Source organism: Polypterus senegalus, chromosome 15 (genome assembly GCF_016835505.1).
Source record: "Polypterus senegalus isolate Bchr_013 chromosome 15, ASM1683550v1, whole genome shotgun sequence".
Taxonomy (NCBI): Eukaryota; Metazoa; Chordata; class Cladistia; order Polypteriformes; family Polypteridae; genus Polypterus; species Polypterus senegalus.
In genome coordinates this window covers 68069983-68091712 of record NC_053168.1, presented here as the reverse complement: position 1 = coordinate 68091712, position 21730 = coordinate 68069983, and the positions used below count along the sequence as shown (strand labels likewise).

Here is a 21730-nt window from a genome sequence, read left to right as displayed (position 1 = left end):
AAGGTTGCGCAAAGCAAACATCTTGCATGAGGCAGGAACAATCGCTGCACCACCGTGTTCCCATGTTTAATAACATGCTTTAACTCCTATCATCATGAAAATGATATCATGTATACATTTCAGTATTTTAATTATTGAGAGAGCTGTGATATTACTACTGTAATGGATTCTGTGTACTGTTGGAGGAAGAGAAAGCCTGGAAGCACGTAGTGATTCACACATACACACAGCACATAAAAGATCAAATACAAAACAAAGCATTTAACATGGTACTTTAGTTATGATGGGATTTGAGAAACTAGTAAATTAAGCGATTTTAAGATGAAGTTTATGATGTTTTACTTTAATGACAAAATAAACTATGTGATTAAAGTGGAAATTTAGAGATTTAAGTTGACATTTTGTACTTTTTTTCCCCACTGTGTGCCTATTTTTTTTTTTCTCTGTACCCTAATAAGCTTTTATATGACACTCAGATGGTGGGCTACGAGTAGCCTTTTCATGGTGACTTTGATATCTGACAACTTTTTTTTTATTTCGGGCACTGTGTGACCTTGTGAACTTGAGCTTTCAAGTTTCTCTGACAGTCTATATCACACGATCAACTTCCTTTTGTTGTTTATACCACTTTTTAAACCAACAAATAGTACGTTTTTTCCTTGCCTCCACTTGGTACAGTGGAACCTCTAGATACGATCACCTCTGTATACGAGAAATTCAAGATAAGAGGAAAGTATGAGCAAAAAATTCGGATCAAAATATGAGCATTGGCTCCGTAACAAGCCACGAGCCAGGCTGTGGTTATGCGTGACGCGTTTCCCGATCCGCCTCGACTCGGGGATTCACCCAAGCTGACGCTGCCAGTCTGTCAGCTCACTCAGTGTTCCTTGTTCTCCCAAAGCGTGAGGATCTACGTGTTTATGCGCTTGTGATTTCATTGTTTCGTTGTAGCAGTTCGCTCTATAAGCGTATCCAAAAATATCGCGGACATGCAGACTGAGAATACGAGACGATTGCCCTCAAGAGGAGAGAGATAAGGAGTGAGAGAGAGAGAGAGAGAGAGAGAGACGCGTGCATAAGCGAGAGAGATAAGGAGTGAGTGAGAGAGAGAGAGAGAGACGCGTGCTCGAGCGAGAGAGATGAGAGAGAAATGCGCACGAGAGAGAAGAACCATCAGCTCAGTTATGCTCACATGACGCTCAGCAGACAAAGTGTAGCCATACTACTTGTATTGCAAGACATCGCTCGTTTTATCAAGTCAAAATGAATTAAAAAATTTAGCTCGTCTTGCAAAACACTCGTAAACCAAGTTACTTGCAAACCAAGGTTCCACTTGTATATATTATTTATATATTGTGTATTTTGTTAGGAAAATTGATTTTATGTTGATATTTTTGGGGGTGCGAAACGGATTAACTGGATTTCCATTATTTTCAATGTGGAAGTTTGTTCTAGATACGAGAAATTCACTATACAAGCTCAGTGCTGGAACGACTTAAACTCGTATCTCGAGGTTCCACTGTATTTGCTGAAATTCTTCTATTTTCCCCCCCGTGCTTTTGCCACTGTCTTTTCACAGAAGGCTGAGCTTAGGGGCTATTTATATTGATTTGCATATTCAAAGCGGTGTAATTCTGGGAGGAGTTGGGGCGGGACAGCAGGCACGTGCGTTACTTTTTATGCTGACCGGGATTTATGTAGCGGAAGAGCTTGGAAGCTGGCGTTCACACAGATTTATGCCTCTGGATTTTATTGTGTGTACGTACATTGACGCTTTTGTGCTTAAGCCATGTTATAGTGTGAATTCTGCGCACGGCATTATGCATGAGGCCCCAGATCTCTTGCATCAAAATTGGGAGTCCAACAAATCAGAGTCCGATTCAGCAATAATACGTGCTCATACACGTGCACGGAATCAAAGTCAAATCAACAAAGCTAACTTTCCGTCTAGCAAAAGTGTATCGAAAAGCTCTGTAACAAGAAGATCACTTATCTCTATCGATTGCTAGCGAGGTTGAGGCTTTCAAAATAATAATAAACTGCGTTAATGTGCGATATACATATATATATATATATATATATATATACTAGAATACCAAGGCTTAGAGCGGAGAAGTAGTGTGTTAAAGAAGTTATGAAAAGAAAAGCAAACATTTTAAAAATAACGTAAGATGATTGTTAATGTAATTGTTTTGTCATTTGATATGAGTGTTGTTGTCATATCTATCTATTTATATATATATATATCTGTATATGTGTGTGTGTATATATATATATATATATATCTGTATATGTGTGTGTGTATATATATATATATATATATATATATATATATATATATATATATATATATATATATATATATATATATATATATATATATATAGCAAAATACCTGCGCTTGGCAGCGGAGAAGTAAAAAGAAAAGGAAACATTTTAATAATAACGTAACATGATTGACAATGTAATTGTTTTGTCATTGTCATGAGTGTTGCTGGCATATATATATATATATATATATATATATATATATATATATATATATATATATATTATACAGTAATCCCTCGCTATATCGCGCTTCGACTTTCGTGGCTTCACTCTATCGCGGATTTTAAATGTAAGCACATCTAAATATATATCATGGATTTTTCGCTGGTTCGCTGCTTTCTGCGGACAATGGGTCTTTTAATTTAGGTTACATGCTTCCTCAGTTTGATTGCCCAGTTGATTTCATACAAGGGACGCTATTGGCGGATGGCTTAGAAGCTACCCAATCAGAGCATGTATTACATATTAACTAAAACTCCTCAATGATATGCTTCCCACGCCATGCTTGTTTGCTTCTCTCTATCTTTCTCACACTCTCTGCTTGACGGAGGGGGTGTGAGCAGAGGGGCTGTTTGCACAGAGGACACAGAGGCTCCTCTACAAAATGCCGCTTTATCGCGGTGCTTCTGTATACTTAAAAGCACGTATTGATTTTTTGATTGTTTTCTTTTCTTATCGAGCGCTCTCTCTGACATTCTCTGCTCCTGACGGCGCTCTTTTGAAGATAAGATATGTTTGCATTCTTTTAATTGTGAGAAAGAACTGTCATCTCTGTCTTGTCATGGAGCACAGTTTAAACGTTTGGCTAAAGGGTGTTATTTCATGTCTAGAGGGCTCTAATAATGTTAACAGGGTGGGAGAGTTTATAAGGGCTTAAAATATATAAAATTAACCATACAAACATATGGTTTCTACTTCGCGGATTTTCACCTATCGCGTGGTCTGGAACGCAACCCCCGCAATCGAGGAGGGATTACTGTACAGGACATGATTGGTGAATGGGATCCACAAATGATGCGTGCATTGCACTTTCAGAATGCGCTTGATGGAGCGATTGAACCATACAAAAGCCTCTTCGCGCAAATGAAAAGACAGCGCCAGCAACTGCCTATCACGATGTTTTTCAGGCGCGCACCCAGACACCCACTGCCTACTCCTAGTACAGCTTCAGCGGAAGAAGGCAACAATGCACCTGCTGAAGATACTGAACCACCTTAAGACTCTCATACTGAGGTCGTGCCTTTTTAGGTTAGTGGTTGTGTGTAAGAACGGTGTGTGTGTAATTAATTGTACAGTACAATAATAATATTATATTTGTAACATCTAATATGTCTTATTTTCTCTTATTTTGTGTAATATATTGGGTAATACGCATGTATTAATAAAGTATCTATCTATCTATCTATCTATCTATCTAATGGTGACTAACGGGTGTTTTTTCATGTCTAGAGGGCTCTAATAATGTTAAAAAACGTATTTAAAAGGTCGTAAACAGGTTTTCTATACTCTGTGAAAATGTTCGATTTATAAATAAAGAATCCTACTTCGCGAAAATTCATTTATCGCGGTAGAGTCTGAAACGGATTAACCGCAATAAACGAGGGTTCACTATATATATATATATATATATATATATATATATATATATATATATATATATATATATATATATATATATATATATATATATATATATATAGACATACATATAGACATACACACACATGGACACATATAAACATATATATACATACATATATACATATACATATATACAAATATAGATATATATATATATACATCTATACACATATTTACATATATACTGTATATACACATATATACAAATCTACATATATATATCTATATATATATATGTATTAGGGGTGGGACTCGATTAAAAAAATTAATCCAATTAATTAGAGGCTGTGTAAGAATTAATCTTGATTAATCGTATGTAATCGACACGAATTTGCCCCAAATCGCAAATGTTTTTTTTAATTTAAAAGGGTTTTAGTGGGCTTACAGAATCAAATAATAGACATGGACATGAATATTGTAAACTGAAGCTGTTTTAATTTCTGAAAAAAAGCTTTTAAACTGCATTTGAATTCAAAACAGAAACAAAAATATCATCCCTGGTTAAAATTGGGCAGACTTAAAAATAAAGTGGTAGTTTAAGTACTTTAAGTACATTTTCAGAATAGTATTGACTTTAAATAATAATAACCAAAATTTCAACATAAAGTGCAGTTTTTCTTCTTAAAAAAATAAGTCAGAAACATAAAAGGTAATTTGACCAACTTAATCTTTAAACTCTGAGTAACATTAGCCAAAATTATTTTGTACATTAGGCTAAAACAGTGTGATCATTGAACATTTTGTAATTAGATGTAATTAGAATTACTAACGGTCACGGAAGTCCAATGATCCCCAGTAAGAGCCACAAAGTCCGCTTTCTGTAATGCATCTAATTTTGCTTGCTTTTCAGTGTGCACAAAACCATGCTTTTATCAAGGCTTTGCTCGGGTAGTCGAAATGATCAGTCGTAGGAACGCTTTATTCCGACTCTAACATTTTTGTAGCTGTGATGTGTGCATCATTGTAATGGATGTACCAGGAAATCATGCATTGACAAAAGTTCCCGTTTGCTTGGAATTGAAAGTGTGATTAAATGCGTTATTTTTTTAAAGTGTTATGGAGTACATGCATCGAAGCTTCTCAGCTGTGCTTGTGCTAATAAAGGGAAACATTTTAAAAATAACGTAACATGATTCTACATTAACCGAATGTTTTTTCATATGTCCCAAACCAAGGAGATGCGAAGGTAAAATGAATCGGGTAGCGCGCGTACATACTCCGTGCATCCCTCTCGAATCGAACCTCAATGTCGGCGTTAGAGGCTTAAGACTCTACAATTGCGCCACAGCGTGTGGCTTGTCTTTGTGAGAGTATGTACTGTAGATCGGGGTATATATATACATTTATATATATATATACCTGCGTATCGCAGTGGAGAAGTAGAAGTTATGAAAAAGAAAAGGGAACATTTTAAAAATAATGTAACATGATTGTCAATATACAGTAATTGTTTTGTGAGTGTTATTGAATGTTGCTGTCATCAAGGATTTGATTATCATTATTTGTTTCAATCAGGGTCGTATTTGTATGATGTGTTGTGTTCAAGTTACATTCCGGGTTTGTCAATCGTTGTAAAGATAAGAGGTTTCATTCATCGATTCGTTTCTTACTGCATCAATAAACAGCTCATCTTTCTCTTTATCTGAGAAGTGACAAACTGCATGCACAGGGTTTTTTTTTTACACTGTCTTCCTTTAGCGGGACATTCACTTTTTCCACCGTGTGCTTTGTTTCCGCAGTAGCTGCACTTATGAATATGATTGTATGTGTCAGACGCTTGCTGCCTTCTCAATTGTGTAATTCGGTTTTTGTTCAGCACTCTTTGGAACTGTTGCTTTTTGTCTGTGCACTGTTGTCAGTTCACGTGAGCCACTTGGTGTTCTTGCATCGAGGTTCCCAGCTGTGCTGGTGCCATCTTGTGTAATGTCAGCTAAGACCCGGCACTTAAAAGTTTCTCTCGTAGTTTCAATGAGTTTGTGCCAAACACCACCCTGACCATCTCATCTTCCTCTGCATAAGCACAGTCCTTCACCCATGAATATTTACCGGCAGTGTTTGTACTGGATTGCCGCTGACGGACGGCCTTATATGGGCAGGCACTAAATTACAAACGCCAGGGGCAGCCTGTCTATGAACTTAATTTAATATAAACTTACGGTTCACGCCGTGCTTTGTTTCCACAGTAGCTGTACTTATGAATATGCTTGTATGCATCATTTGCTTCATAATGTTTTTCTGCCTTCTCAATTGTGAAATGGCGTTTTGTGCTCATCGCTGTTTGGAGTTCTTCCTTGTTCTCTACGTACTTACGTAGGAGGCGTGATGATGTCACACGAAACTCCGCCCCCCCACGGCCATCTCCAGCTCAACTCCATTACATTATATGGAGAAAAATAGCTTCCAGTTACGTTCTAAATTACTTACGGTTCCGGAGTTGTCGAAGGGTTTAAGTCAGTTGACGATGTTAGTCCTGGAAAGTACGCCCCCACCAAACCAACGTTCCAAAAACCAATCGAACTTACTGTTATCTGCTCGAACCAACGCCAACTTACTATACTCGGCCGTCCAGCGGCGTCACTGAAGCATTCGAACATTCTTAGCCAATCATGCAATACTGCGTCCGCCACATTATGTTCTAACTACAGAGGCAGAGTCCCATTGCATGGTTCTAACTTGTATTGAGTCGAGGTATTGACGCAAACACCATACATATGGATAGTATCAAATTATATATAAGGATATATATATATATATATATATATATATATATATATATATATATATATATATAAATAAAAATGAGAGAGAGGCCGGCTAGTGCTATGTGCTACCCTCTTTGTGGTTCTGCTGCTTGCGTATGGGGATGTGAATGTACAATTTAAACAGATTTTACATTTTCATCCACGCGACGTATAACTGCCCGTGATTGAATTTTGTTTCTTTCTCTCTATTAAATAAAATGAATTTTTCAAATGTTTGGATCTGAGATTTGTTAATTGTCTTTGCAAAAGCTATTCTAATGGGAAACTGTTAATGTTTTAATACAACTGGTATATTAAGATCTCCTTTGTTGTCTAATGTTCTCAGAGGAAGATGTAATACATTATCTTTCTTGGATACATCCTTCTTTCTCCAGTAATTCTTGTGGTGGAAGACAGGACGGTGTTAATAGTTGTATATATTCTTTGTGATATTGTAAGTTGTTGTTTTCATCTTCCGCACAATCAGCACCACCCGTCTATTGATACACATTTAACCATTTTGCTGTGATACCGATCGATATTTTTGCCATTTTTCTCCTTTCTTGTTTCAAGGTGCTAGGATTGCCTGTGTAGTCTTTTTTTTGTTGATAACCCTTTGTGATGAAATTCAATAAGATTTGGACATAATAAGTAACCCGCACAGGGGTTGACGAGCGAAGTGAGCAGTTGGCAGAACCCCCTAGTATATTTTATTTTAAAAGCTTCATTATGCATATATAAACATTCTATATAGCAAACATATAAATGAAAATATGAAACCGTCCAATGCATATTTAAATTTAAAATATTAAGTTTTCTCTGCCTGCTCATTTTCTATTTTACGTCTTTTTTTTCTGTAAGATTCACCAGCATTTCTTTCACTTGTTTCCTTATTGAGTTTATAAAATATTTAATTCTTGTGTTCAAATAAAAAGAAATAATTATTATTAGATATATAGATATAAAATATATTGGTGTTTAATTTTACCATTGCAGTTATTTGAAGAAGCAGTCAGAACACAGTTGTTGAGAGTCTGTGTTATTTGCTGTGTGGAGTAATCTTAAGTGTCTTATCCTATTTATAGTGCCACATCTGACCTTTTCCTTACACGTTTTAAGTTAGAGTATGTTTCATCTTCACACACTTGAACAGACTTCCACACTGCAGATATATGATAGAGGCTGTGGATTGGATTCAGTCCAATTTTTTCAGTTTTTTTTCTCAATAAGATATAGAATTTTAACATTCATTTTACGTGTACACCCATCTCATACACGCTTGCATGGCGACTGGTCATTACACTGTTTTTTGGTTTTGTTTTTTTTTTTTTTTAGACTTGCTTTATCTGCATTAAGAAAAGTCAGGAAGTGCAGTGTGCATCTTTTATTTCATTATACTGACTACATAAATACTAGCACTGACTAGTAAGTTATACATCAAATCTGCTGATAGGAGATAATGTCCAAAAACTGATCATTTCTGATTCACTGCTGAAAAACAGGTGCATCACTAAAGTGGCTGACATTATTTGCAGCCAGGGCTAAAAAGTGGTTGCAAAATGCCTAAGAACTGTGTTCAGTGCCAACCTGGCAATCAGTGTCAAGCCCTGGCTATCTATCTATGCCAATCTCTTCCTTTTGTGTTTGGAAATTTATTAAGTTCACATTAAAACATGTATTTTTGATGTGCTTGGTGAAAGTGGAGGCACTGCATCAGGGATCCTACTCATACAAACCTTCACTAGCATCAGACTAGTTTAGAATTGCCAGTCTAACACACATCACCAAAGTATATTTAGTATGTTATCACTTGTTGAATGCAGGTATTCATATGTACAGTGTATTTTAATGACCAACAGAGTCTCTGTAAAAAGCAGATGTTTGCTAAGGAGGTCTCACATCTTGTTCCCTCCTGCAAAATTCTGTCCGCTGATGGAAGCAAGGCCTTGTACTATTAAAGACCGCTGATACAAAAATATGTCAGCATTTGTTTGTCATTGTGCAGACTAATTTATATGGTACCAGGATCTGAATTTCATGTGTGACAGAGATCAGCATTCCCTCAATGTAACAAAAATTGGGTGGATCTTACTGGGTTCTGGGAGAATTTTAGTGAAAGGGTTATAAAGAATAATACAATTGCCATGGACTACAAAATTTAATGTAACATGTCAGTGTTCTAAATTTATCGAATGACATTTCCTCTCTAGTAACTGAAAAATAAATTCTGATTTAAATCAGTACTCAAACTTCTTCTTTTGGCTGCTCCCGTTAGGGGTTGCCACAACGGATCATCTTTTTCCATCTCTTCCTATCCTCTGCATTCTCTGTAACACCCATCACCTGCATGCACTCTCTCAACACATCCATAAACCTTCTCATAGGGCTTCCTCTTTTCCTTTTGCATGGTAGCTCTGTCCTTAGCATCCTTTTCCCAAAATACCCAGCATCTCTCCTCTGCACATGTCCAAACCAAAGCAATCTCGCCTCTCTAGCTTTGTCTCCTAACCATCCAACCTGAGTTGACCCTATAATGTATTAATTTCTGATCATGGCCATCCTCATCACACCCAATGCAAATCTTAATATCTTTAACTCTGCCACAACCAGCTCTGTTTCCTGTTTTTTGGTCAGCGCCATCATCTCCAGTCCATATACAGTAACATAGCTGGTCTCTGTGCCATTCTGTAGACCTTCCTTTTCACTCTTGCTGGTACCCGTCTGTCACAAATCACTCCTGACATTCCTCTCTACCCATTCCACCCTGCCTGCACTCTCTTTTTCACCTCTTTTCAACAATCCCCATTACTCTGTGTTGTTGATCGTAAGTATTTAAACTCCTTCACCTTTACCAACTCTACTCTCTGCATCCTCACCATTCCACTGACCTCCCTCTTCTTAAAATGTGTATTTCTAAAATCTACTATCATCTGACCTTCTTCATTACTCTTCTTGACACCATACCTACCTGTCACCTCCTCATCCATTCTGTTCCCTCCACCAACATGTCAGTTGAAATCCTCTCATATCACTACTCTCTCTTCCTTGGGTACACTGTCCATTACTTCATCCAACTCACTTCAGAAATGTTCTTTCTCATCCATTGCACACCCAACTTGCGGGTCATATGCACTAGCAACATTCATTATCCCACCTTCAGTTTTCACCTCCAAAACACTCTTGACAAACTGTTCCTTCAGAATAACCCCTACCCAATTTCTTCTACTATCCACAACATGATAGACCAATTTGAAACCACCTCCGTTCCACCTGGCTTTACTCCCCTTCCATTTAGTCTATTGCACGCACAATGTATCAACCTTCCTTCTCTCCATAACATCAGCTAACTCTCTCCCCTTACCAGTCATACTGTCAACATTCATAGTTCCTACCCTCAGTTCCACTCTCTTTACCTTCCTCTTGCCTCCGGATAAGTCTCCCCCCTCTTTTTCTCCTTCTTCGGCCAACAGTAGCCCAATTTCTGCCAGCACATTGTTGCCTAACCATATTGGTGGTGGCCGTTGTTAACACGGGCCTCTACCGATCTGGTTTAGAAATTGGTATTGTCTGCATATTGATCTGTCAAAATTTTATACTGTATGCCCTTTCCAGCCTACCCCTCCCCATTTATCTGGGCTTGGGACCAGCATGAAGAAACAGTGGTTTGTGCTTTCCCTGTGGCTGAGTTAAAATCAGTACTCAAAGTAAAACATTATTATATCATGATTATTAACAAAATAATTCAGAATGTTTTCGTTTGGAAAGATTCTTTTGTATCAGTACACTTTTCATGTCAGTGGAAAAAATCACTTTTACAGGTTTGTGATATTTTTAGTGTTGTGAGATCAGTATTAAGAAGGCACTAGTGACGTTTTATCAATCAGCTGCCAATCTAATTTGGCTTTTTTCACTACAAATAGTTGATTGTTAAATTGGTAAACCACAAAAACTGATTGTATTTCAGAATCTGCTTTTCTAAGCTTTAGTGTAATTTAGTGAGCTAGCACATGTCCTTTTTGTTTTTTGTTGCTGTGAATTCCCAATAAACAGACAGCAGCAAGGTATCTGAGGAGTCTTCCTATGCAATTAGCAAACTACAAGAAAAGCTACTTTAATTTTTGTCCTTTTATTAAAAGAAACACTACTTGTCTGAGTTTGGACAGTAAGCAAGATTCTGTTCATTACAGCTGTTCACATTTTCAGATGGAAAAAGAAGAAAAAAATAATTTGAAATTGCAGTTGAGTAAACAAGAGGCTTATTAGATTAACATCAAAACTTGTCTATTTTACTTGTAAACATGTTAAGCAAGTAAGCCTTGTATCTTCTTAATAAATATCTTTTGAACATTTGAAATACGTATGACTTTTAAAGGTTTGCACTCTGTTTAATACTTGAGTGTGTCATACAAGTTTTGATAAGAAAAGCACTGCATAATTAAAATTGTAATCAATATTATCAAGTACACATCAAGAATTAGTAATGTCTAGCTGGTACAGTGGAAAAGAAAAGAAGAAACAAACCTGTATAAATATACTAAATGTGTATTTTAACAGCAGAAAAACGGTACTGCAATTTGTATATTTACTTTTAAGCAGTGTTTAACTGCCAATATCAAGTAATTGAATCCATCTGTGAGCATTTATTTATTTTCGGTGTTAGACATTACGGAAGAAATGAAAACGTGTAACAGCTTGTAATATGAGTTCTGTAATTTTATTAGTTAACATATGTATTATAAGGAATTTTATTTTAGTATCTTATTTGAACATTCTACACAATATCATTTTGTTAATAAAAAAATCAATGAGTAACACCCAATGATCTATAGTTTAATTATAAAACTTTACATCTTGTTGTGTGCAGGAGCTTAGTGTAAAACGTTTTTAAAGAAAATTTTCAGTAACATGAAATTTATATCAGCGTTAAACAATTCTGATTGGAGGATATAAGTGATCAGACTTTGTTACTATTTCTCCTGTGTACTAGTCCAGAGCTTCCAAAAGACACAAATTTAGCTTGAATGAATCCATATTTAGCAATGAATTATGACGTCTTGCCCATTCTGCAAATTGGCAAATTGTTAGTGCTTTGTGCACAAAGTAAATTTTATTTTGGTATTAACAAATGGAGCAGCTAATGCCATTGCCAGTGTAGGCATGCCATGATACATCATCTGAAACTTGCCTCAGTTTTTATTTGCTCCAACTGTTAGTAGAAATGCCAGATTGCAGGTTCCTTTTTAGGGTATTAAAAAGGTGATTCATGTTGGAATCATTTTGTTTCCTCTTACAACTATGTACCACTGCAAGTTGTATGATTAATACTCCTATCTGATTGGTCAGATTATTGCACTAACAAAGCATGAATTAGTCTGTTTCTGAACTAACTCCATAATGGGATAATTGAAACTATTGCCTGTATTATGGGGTCTATAACACACTCTTAATATAAGGCCTCACCCTCTAATACTTTCTATTGGAATCCAAACGTCCTTGCTAAGCTGTGGCTCACCATTTAATTGAAGACCACTTGCATGCAAATTCTGTTTTACATAAATGGCAACTGCACCCTCTTTTTTTTGTTTTTTCTTGTTTTTGTCTTGCTTAAATAATGTGTACCCATTAGGGAATCTATTTCCGGATGGGTTTATCCATTCCCGGAAATTTGGGAATCCCGCATGTCATTCCCGGGAATCCCAGGCGCCCGGGGATGACACAGTGCACGGGCATCTCACATGTGAACAGTTTTAGAACGACTGACACTTCTTTTTAATAAAACTACTGCAATATGTTGACACCTATAAAAGACTAACCTTATCTTATGTCCTTGAGAACCCTAAATACAAAGAGGACTATAGTGATCCCTTGCTATATCGCACTTCGACTTTCGTGGCTTCACTCCGGGGATTTTAAATGTAAGCATATCTAAATATATATCACGGATTTTTCGCTGGTTTGTGGATTTCTGCAGACAATGGGTCTTTTAATTTATGGTACCTGCTTCCTCAGTTTGTTTGCCCAGTTGATTTCATACAAGGGACGCTATTGGCGGATGGCTGAGAAGTTACCCAATCAGAGCACGTATTACGTATTAAATAAAACTCCTCAATGATATACGATATGCTTCCCGTGCAGTGCTTTGCCCACTTAAAAGCTCTAACAGCCCGTATTGATTTTTGATTGTTTGCTTTTCTCTGTCTCTCTCTCACTCTCTCTGACATTCTCTGCTCCTGACGGAGGGGGTGTGAGCAGAGGGGCTGTTTGCACAGTGGCTGTTTGCTTAGAAGATACGGACACTCCTCTAAAAAATGCTGAAAGACTACCTTCACATTGATCCCTTCATTGCGGCCGCTTTATCGCGGTGCTTCATCACGGTGCTTCACATAAATAAAATTCCAACAGCCCTATTGATTTTTGATTGTTTACTTTTCTCTCTCTCTGACATACTCTGCTATGTGCACTCCTTTGAAAAGGCAGATATGTTTGCATTCTTTTAATTGTGAGAAAGAACTGTCATCTCTGTCTTGTCATGGAGCACAGTTTAAACTTTTGACTAAAGGTTGTTATTTCATGTCTAGAGGGCTCTAATAATGTTAAAAAACGTATTTAGAAGGTCGTAAACAGATTTTCAATGCTCTAGCTGCGAAAATATTAGATTTATAAATAAAGAATCCTACTTCATGGAAATTAATTTATCCATCTGGAGCGGATTAACAAGGGTTTACTGTAAAACTGTGCGGAGAATATTTATAAACAGTGTGGGAGAGTTTCTAAGGGCTTAAAATATATAAAAATAACCATACAAACATGGTTTCTACTTCGCGGATTTTCACCTATTGCGGGGAGTTCTGGATGCAACCCCCGCAATCGAGGAGGGATTACTGTATTTCATTTATGTTGGGTAGAATGCCCAGAGGTGACTGGGCGGTCTCGTGGCCTGGAACCACTGCAGATTTTATTTTTTCTCCAGCAGCTGGAGTTTATTTTTTGTGTTTTCTGTCCTCTTTGGCCATCGGACCTTAATCTTTTTCTATCTTAACTAATGTTGTTTTATTTTAATTTCTTATTTTGTCTTTTATTTTTCTTCATTATGTAAAGCACTTTGACCTATTTTTTTGTATGAAAATGTTCTATATAAATAAATGTTGTATATATTGCGTAGTTTTACTGTCAAATAATGCAAAGAGTACACAACACGTGCTTCGCCCTTTACATTGCGCCACAGCGTGTGGTTCGTTTATTTGACAGCATGTAGATCAGGGTAATTACATTCATGGCATTCGTAGTCTGAATCACAATCTGATTGTATGGGTGCATGTGGGATGACCAGTGTGTTAGAAGGAAAGAGATCTCAGACAGGCTGTCCTGTATGTCAATCAAGTGGCAAATGCCATAGGGAGAATATATGATAGACTAACGTTTACATTTTTTTTTTTTGAATGCAACGCGATCTACCTGATCAGATACTGATACACTTGTTCTAAATAGCGCTTGCACTGCTCTGAAACCCTGCCATTTCAGCTTTTATTGATGCATCCAGTTTCTTGTCATCATTCTGTGATGGCAAGTTTCTTGGCACAGATAATGCGGATGCAACAGACTGACGCATTGCAATTTCAAGTTGCTGTTCAAAGCTGTTGTCTGACAGATGTCAATGAAGTCTGCCCTGTCCCGGCATTCGTGAGCTGCCGAGTGCAGACTCTTCCCAGTTCACTGTGCTCAGTCTTAGTCGGAGCCGGGAGACTGACGACTGCTGCTGGTTGACTGAATCAGTCTACAAAACACTACACCATGGGCCAAAAAAACACGTGCCACTTAATTATTTTCAACTATAAATCTGGTATTTCTTGATCGATTTTTACATGCTATATCTGCAAGCTTGGCCGTTCCCGGTTTCCCGGAAATTACAGCAGTTTCGGGAATGAAAAATGTCTGGGAATCCCTGGCTCCCGGGAATGGATTCCCTAGTACCCATGTCTTTTATTGTGAAAGTGTTTTTTATTGGTGGATAAGTTAATCATAGAAAAATGCCTAAATAATGTTCCTGAGTTTATTAAACATTGTTTTAGATGTACACTCCACAATACTTACCCCTTGAAACCTTAACAAGAGAGACTGATATTAAATGAAAAAGGTAAAAAAACCTCTGCTTGTTGGATTGATTTCAGAAGTAGCCTGCAATGAATGTTACACTCCCAGTGAACTGGAGTTTGACACATTTGTCTTAACATGTGATGACTGTGTTTGGAAATTAATGCAGCATTCACTACTCAATATAACATGAAGTTCTCCCTCACACCTCCCTTGCCTAATAAATATTTCTTGTACTGTGTACTACAAATTAGTTTAAAAGGTTGTGATATTTATAAACTCAACCTAAAATTATGGTTGTTAAGTGAATGAAATGAATGGGTCATGTGCTGTGATTTAAACACCCAAAATCCAGAATTTTGGTGAAGGTTTATTATGAAGAATTAGAAACTTGTAAATATTTACACCAAATTTAGAACTTATCATCAAATTACCTCCTGACATTATTCTCTGTCGAGGGATTCTACATAGCTAGATATGTTGAAATGGAGGGATGCTTAAATATGCAATTAAAAAGCATGTAACAGCAGTGACATTAGGACCCAGAAAAGATTGCAGAGGTTTTTACTACAATCATATTAATTGTTATCTACATTTCTTTTTGACTTTTGACTTGAATCTACCATAACATGGAAAAATGCTCACAAGTTCCTTCAAGCCTACACTCCGAGACCTACAATCTTTGTTGCAGCTCTGGAAGGAAAAAAGAGAAAACTATAAGAGTATGGATGCTTGGGTTTTTAGATATCAACTTTTCAAAAATATTCCTAATATTCCTTTTTAAAAACTGAAAGGACGAATAGCATACCTCTGTGTGCACCACCAGCATGAAGGCATACCTATAACCAGCCCTGCTGTAAGCAACATGTTTATAATTATGAACTCTTGCCAATATAACTGGCACTGACTACTGTTATATATGATGATAAACACTGCTTATTGTGCTGTCAGTAGAAATGTCTAACATCTCTTTTCTCAGTGTGCACATACTATACACTTATGTATTTGTCTCGCTAACAGACTCTTTCTGTCTACTTTGATTGCTGAGCGCAAGGCAGGGGCATTTGCAAAACACCCTCATTAAGTTAGCTTAGGTTGCATTGTTGTTGTCATTCAAGTGCACTTTACCACACACTCACCAATTTCCTTTCCTCCGTACTCTTTCAGGCCTAGTCAAAAGCTTACATTTTTTTTTTTTGGCAAATGCTGCCTGATATGTGCAAGAGGAAGCCCATTTATAAAGCACGTGGGGATTAATGAGTGGGTCAATAAGTATGTGGATTGCAAAGGGTTTAACAAACTACTTTAGTTACCATGGGATATTAGAATCATTCTTAAATTAACAATCCGTCTTAAGATGTTTTACGATATTCTTAGTATTACGATGCTTTTAAGAAACACAGCCTGGTACTCCAGCCTGATATGAGCACATCATGCATTGTGTGTGTCTGTCTGTTGTTTTTTTTTTTTTTTAAATAAACTTGCAGGACATTTGAAGGGTACATTAGCTGACCATATAACCATAGTGAAGATGATATGAAAATACTACTTCTGGTAGATTAATTTTGCTTTGTGTCTTCACTATTGGATTAAGCATGTTATGTGTCTGTCTATGAAATGGAGATTGAATAGTAACAGGGAGAGTTCCCAACCCACCCAGTATTCAGCACTGACCCCTTGTTTCATAGTTTCTGTGGGAGTGTGTTAATTGTAGTGATAGGAGCTCAGGAGCTGCAGAGAGAGATAAAGTACTTGAAGCATAATTTTTATCTCTACGAGTCACAGTGGTTAGCATTGGGGATGCCTCAATCAGGCTTTTTAAGGCCGATACCAGTTTCATGTTGATCAACCGATCCTGATACCAGTTGTTTTTTCTTTTTCTCCCCCTAGTTTACTGTTAAAAACATTTTTTGCACTAAGCTCCCGCATAACCAGATGCATATAAGCCTTATTTCCTATATTAAATTGTATTTTTTTGAAACTATAGAGCACAGGTGGTAACTGTTATTTATTAACAAAATGAAATTTTGTAGGCTTATTGCTCAGTGACCATAAAAATACTAAAATAAATAAATATTCCTTAAAATACATATGGCATAAAAGAAAATAAAATGTTACTCGTAATTACAAGCTGTCACATTAATTTTTTCTGCAATTTACAGAAATGTATCTGAAATAAGGCTGTTAAAAAAATAAAAATAAAAAAAATCACATACCTGCATTTATAGATTTTAATCAGTTTCAATCATTTGTTCTACAGCATTTTTTTTTATTTTTTTTATTTTATTATTCAGGTATACTTTTACTATATTTATACAGGTGTTTTTTTAATTTACACAAAGCTCCTGCATAACCAGCCACATAGAAGCCTTATGTTCTATATTGAAGTGGTATTGTATTTTTAAACTGCAAAGTACACGTGTTACCTGTTTAATTTTTTTTAACAAATTGAAGATCTGTAGGCCTTAGGTTAAGTGACCATAAGAAGTACCAAAACAAATACAGTCCCCTTAAAATAAACATTTTAAACTATTAAATCATGTACAAAAATAGTTATCCATAATGCACATACTATAAAAGAAAATAAAATTCTTGCCATAATTACAAACCACAATTTTAATAAAATGCATTTATAACGAAGATTCAAGGTTAACATGCTTTACAAGTGCACTCATAAAATTGACACATTTTGCTGTCCCTTTCCATGCACAGGACGACTCTTCAGATTATCATTTCTCAGTTTATTACTCCACTTTCTTTAATGTAAAAGCCAATTTTTCTGCCTTCACTTTCTTTTAAAGTCTGCTTTGTTTCTGTTTACAGGAAGTTAGGTAGCAAAATGATTCCTCATTTACCGTATATTGGTTTTATTAAAATAACAGTTTAAAAAATAAACCTTGAGTGTGCAGATCTTCTCACCTACAAAAATCAAATGTCTTGACTATGCAGCTGCATTTAGATCTGTTACTCAGTTTTTATGCATCATTGAAGCCACAATAGTAAAGTGCTTTGTGTCGGATAAAATTACAGTAGTCCTGCAATATGCCTCAGTAATTTCAGGTTTGATTTGTAAGCTGCATAAACATCAGTAAGAAAATATTTTTTCTATTTAAAGTTGCAAGTTTGTATTTCCCATTAAATTATTAACCCACAAAAATTGCATTTGTTTTTAACAAAATATAATGGAGTTGGTCGTTTGAGCAAAATAGTGACATTATTGCAACATGAATCTGTAAATGCATGTGGCAAATGTATCAGTCATTTTTTCATAGTACTAGAATCTAAGGTGACAAAAATAGAAGTCATCTTCTACAAAGATTTGTTTTTCTTTTTTTCTTTTACAGAGGAAGAAAGGAAAGCTGTTCTGTGTTACACTTTATGTGAGATTATGGAAACTGCTTGTTTTAATAAATCTGAGTCCTTCTGTCTGGTGACCTGGGCAAAAGGAAAAACCTCTGAAGACAATGCCAGCATTTCTGAAACTCCCCCAGAGTCCAGTCAGCGTTTAGAAGATGAACAACCATGTAAGACTGAGATCTTTTAATATATAATAGAGTAAAGCTGTCATTGGGGCGGGGAGTGGACTGTAAAGGAATTTACAGTTAAGTTATTGCACGAAAAAAAATCAAGGGAAATGCATATGAACTGGTTTAGATAGAAACTGAAGATTCTGTTGGATGTTTCAATAAACCAATGTGCATCAAAGGAGTAATCTGCACCAGAGTACCATTTGAGCTAGATAATGTAAAACATGTTTTTAGTTCTTTTAAAGTATGAGTTATTGAAAAGCATGTGACCAATGACCATGCATTTTTTCTTTTTTTCTTTTGACTGTTACAGTTCCTTATTTAATTTTTTAGTGGAAGTCATGTATAACAGTATTCTGAATCTGCAACAAATGTTGGTGGGAATAATACTGTTTTACTGCCAGTACCCCTCTGTACCTCTGCTAAGTTGGGTCTCATGCACACACTCTTCTTCGCACATCCCAGATATACTAGCTGTTTTACCTGGCCTCACCTGAAAATGTTTCTAAGACAATAGGTCTTTAGTTATAGTGGCAAACATTAATCAGATGTATCGGAAGTACTATGTAAGTAACTAAGTACTTTTCTATATGTAGTATTTGTTTGTTTTGTTTTTTTTTTCCACCCAGGAACTAATATTATTAGTTCACTGGTGCTCCTTACTCTTGAACATACCATACCATTTTCTAAGCCCACTTAATCCTGAGTAAGCATGAGTGGCAAGGCAGGAACAAGCCCTGGTGCCAGTCCGATATGGAATTGAATTTATATGTATTTTATATCTCATTATGCGGAGACCCTTAAAGCCCAGTTGCTAACCATGTCTTTTCTGAGTTTCGCCTCACTGTTCTTTGTCCATTTCACATCTCATTTTCCACATAGCTTGCCATCTCATCTTTGTTGTGTGCAGGGTAGCTGCCCTTTTTCTCTCGCCACTAGTCCTATTTCTCTGCATGAGTACAGTGTTGGCTTATACAGTGATATTGTTTGGCTTGCAGCATTCATTTGCTTGAACTACATGCTCTATTTCTCTGTGTGATCACAGCTGAGGCTACAAAGGACACATTGCCTAAGAATACCTCACTCAGTACAGCTTTATTATTGTCAAATATCGAGAAATAAAGCAACATGTGTGTGCTTTTTTTCTGTAGCATCAAATATCCGTCAAATCCATCAAGGCATTTTTGAAATTTTGGTGTATTTAGTTTTTCTCTTTACCCCTAAATATTTATATATTTAAATTTTCTTTCTTAGCAGACACCTATTGACAAATTTAATCATTTTAAATAAATAGGATTTTTTTTTCTTGATATGAGAGATACGGTTCTGTATTTGGAGAATTAAATCACTGTCACAAAAGTCCATTGATATTGGCACTGACAGCAAGCAGATCATATTTTTTTCCAACTGAGTTAATATGATTGGAACACCTGGAATACCACTGCATATTCCAGTTTTTAAAAATTAAATACATTTTACATTTTATACATGCACATACATTGTCTTCAGCGTCCTATGATACTTCATACAGGCTGCAGGAGTGCATTTTATTCAGATGGCTTATTTTTTTCATTATTTCTTTTGTAAAGTGCATTTCAATCAATAAAGAAAAAAAAAAACAATCCATGCGCTATGCACATTAGGGTTGACATGAACTCATTTGATCAGTTTTTTAACTAATGATTTTTTTTAACTAATAGTTATTGCCAAATGCTTTCAGTGTAGTTTTCCATTTCAAAGAGAGAAATTAGCTTCCTGCTTAATACCCAAATTTCACAGCCTATCTCCTTGGTTTTAATATATAATTGTTTAAAAATGCAGGCTACGCAATATAGGGCTGAGAAAAAAATAATGCAGATATCATTTGTTGCGAATATAAGTATTCTTGATTACACTGTTTTCATGGTACAGGAAAAAACATTAGATAGCATAGAAGATATACCATGTCAGTTCAATAGAAGTCTGACAAAAAATAAAGCATAGGTTCAGTGCCTATGTCTAAATGCAAAGAAATTTACAAAACAACTCACTTGAGCTTGAACAACAGTATTATCTTGATTCAGAAATGTCAAAATATATAATAGTATTATGTCCCAATGGAAATAAGGAGTGAAAAATCAGTGCCATACAACTTTCACAAAAATAAATATGAAAAAAGAAAAGGAAGATGAGGAGGAGGGGTGGCACAATAGACCAAACACGGAAGACCCTAACAGCCAACTCTCCGTAAATTGAACATGCCTGTCTAGACTGAAGTTGGTAAATTATTTTAAATAATAAAAATATTCACAAGCAATATATGAAAACTTGAAAATCATATTTATGAATAATGACATTATGAAGAATCATTCTGCAGGTAATGTTCATTCCAGCAAAAAGTATAAAGAAAGAAAAACTCTGGTGTTTGTAAATATGGATCAACCACAGTTTGAAGATAAAAGAAACATAAAATATGTTTTCCTAAGGCAGCAGCCAAAATTATTTTAATGAAACTTCATTAACAAAACAACTTGGTAATTCAGTTCAGGGTTTCAGGAATTGAGAGCCTTATTTTGCAGCATCAGGTTCAATTCAAGAATCAACCCTGAATAACTTTCAGTGCACGCTCACCCGCACTATCTCAAACATAGTCAATTTAGAGTGGATTATTTTTGGGGTATGGGGAAAATCCACTCAAAGATGTAAAGAATGTGCTTACTTGCTGCAGTTAGTGATTAGACTGGAAATCAAATTCAAGACTCTGGAGTTGTTATTCAGGAGCCCTAATAAGTGTTATAATGTGCACCACTATTAACAAAATGGGTAAAGTCAATGTTTTTTTTATATACTGAAAAAAGAAAACCCTTACTGAAAAATATAGAGGTAAAAACAAATAAGTGGAAAAAAATAAAATGGGGGCTAGAGTTGTAGGCTTAAACAAAGCTTACAGCATAGTCTATAAAAGATTTCAAATAGAAATTGATATTGATTTACACTAAAGCTTTATCTTGAAAGTTGAAACCGTTTGCATCTACTTAGTAAATTAAATTGCATATTGGTAGAAACAAAAAAAATGCCCTATATTGAATGTTCCTCATTTTAGGTTTAGGCCAATTGTATGTATGTATGCATGCATGCCTGTATGTATGTATGCATGTATGTATGTAATGAACACATACACACAAATTATGTACCTTCTGATATACTTTCAATGTGCAATTCACGAATGGCATTTCATGTTTTGGTTCTAGCGATAATCATTTATGTTTTTTGGTCCTCTATCTTGTTGGAACTTGTCTTTCCACTCATAATTACTTACGAAATGTAATAAGTTGTAAATATAAGCTGTGATACTCAGAAGCAACCGCAAACAGCTACAGAAGACACAATCGTGTAACTAGGCTAATGCAAAACTCAAAG

The 21730-nt window shown here is 35.9% G+C and overlaps 1 protein-coding gene across 3 annotated transcripts in view; it reads left to right on the top strand.

Annotated features, from left to right (window-relative positions):
* mindy3 (MINDY lysine 48 deubiquitinase 3) overlaps positions 1-21730 on the top strand; it is a 190421-nt gene that overhangs the window by 30646 nt on the left and 138045 nt on the right. For 2 of the 3 annotated variants that reach the window (XM_039736227.1, XM_039736228.1), the window contains exon 4: positions 18149-18328. In XM_039736227.1, coding sequence (XP_039592161.1) covers positions 18149-18328 — 180 coding nt within the window. Of the gene's footprint in view, positions 1-18148; positions 18329-21730 lie in introns of those variants that run through there. The other variant, XM_039736229.1, reaches the window with a different exon arrangement.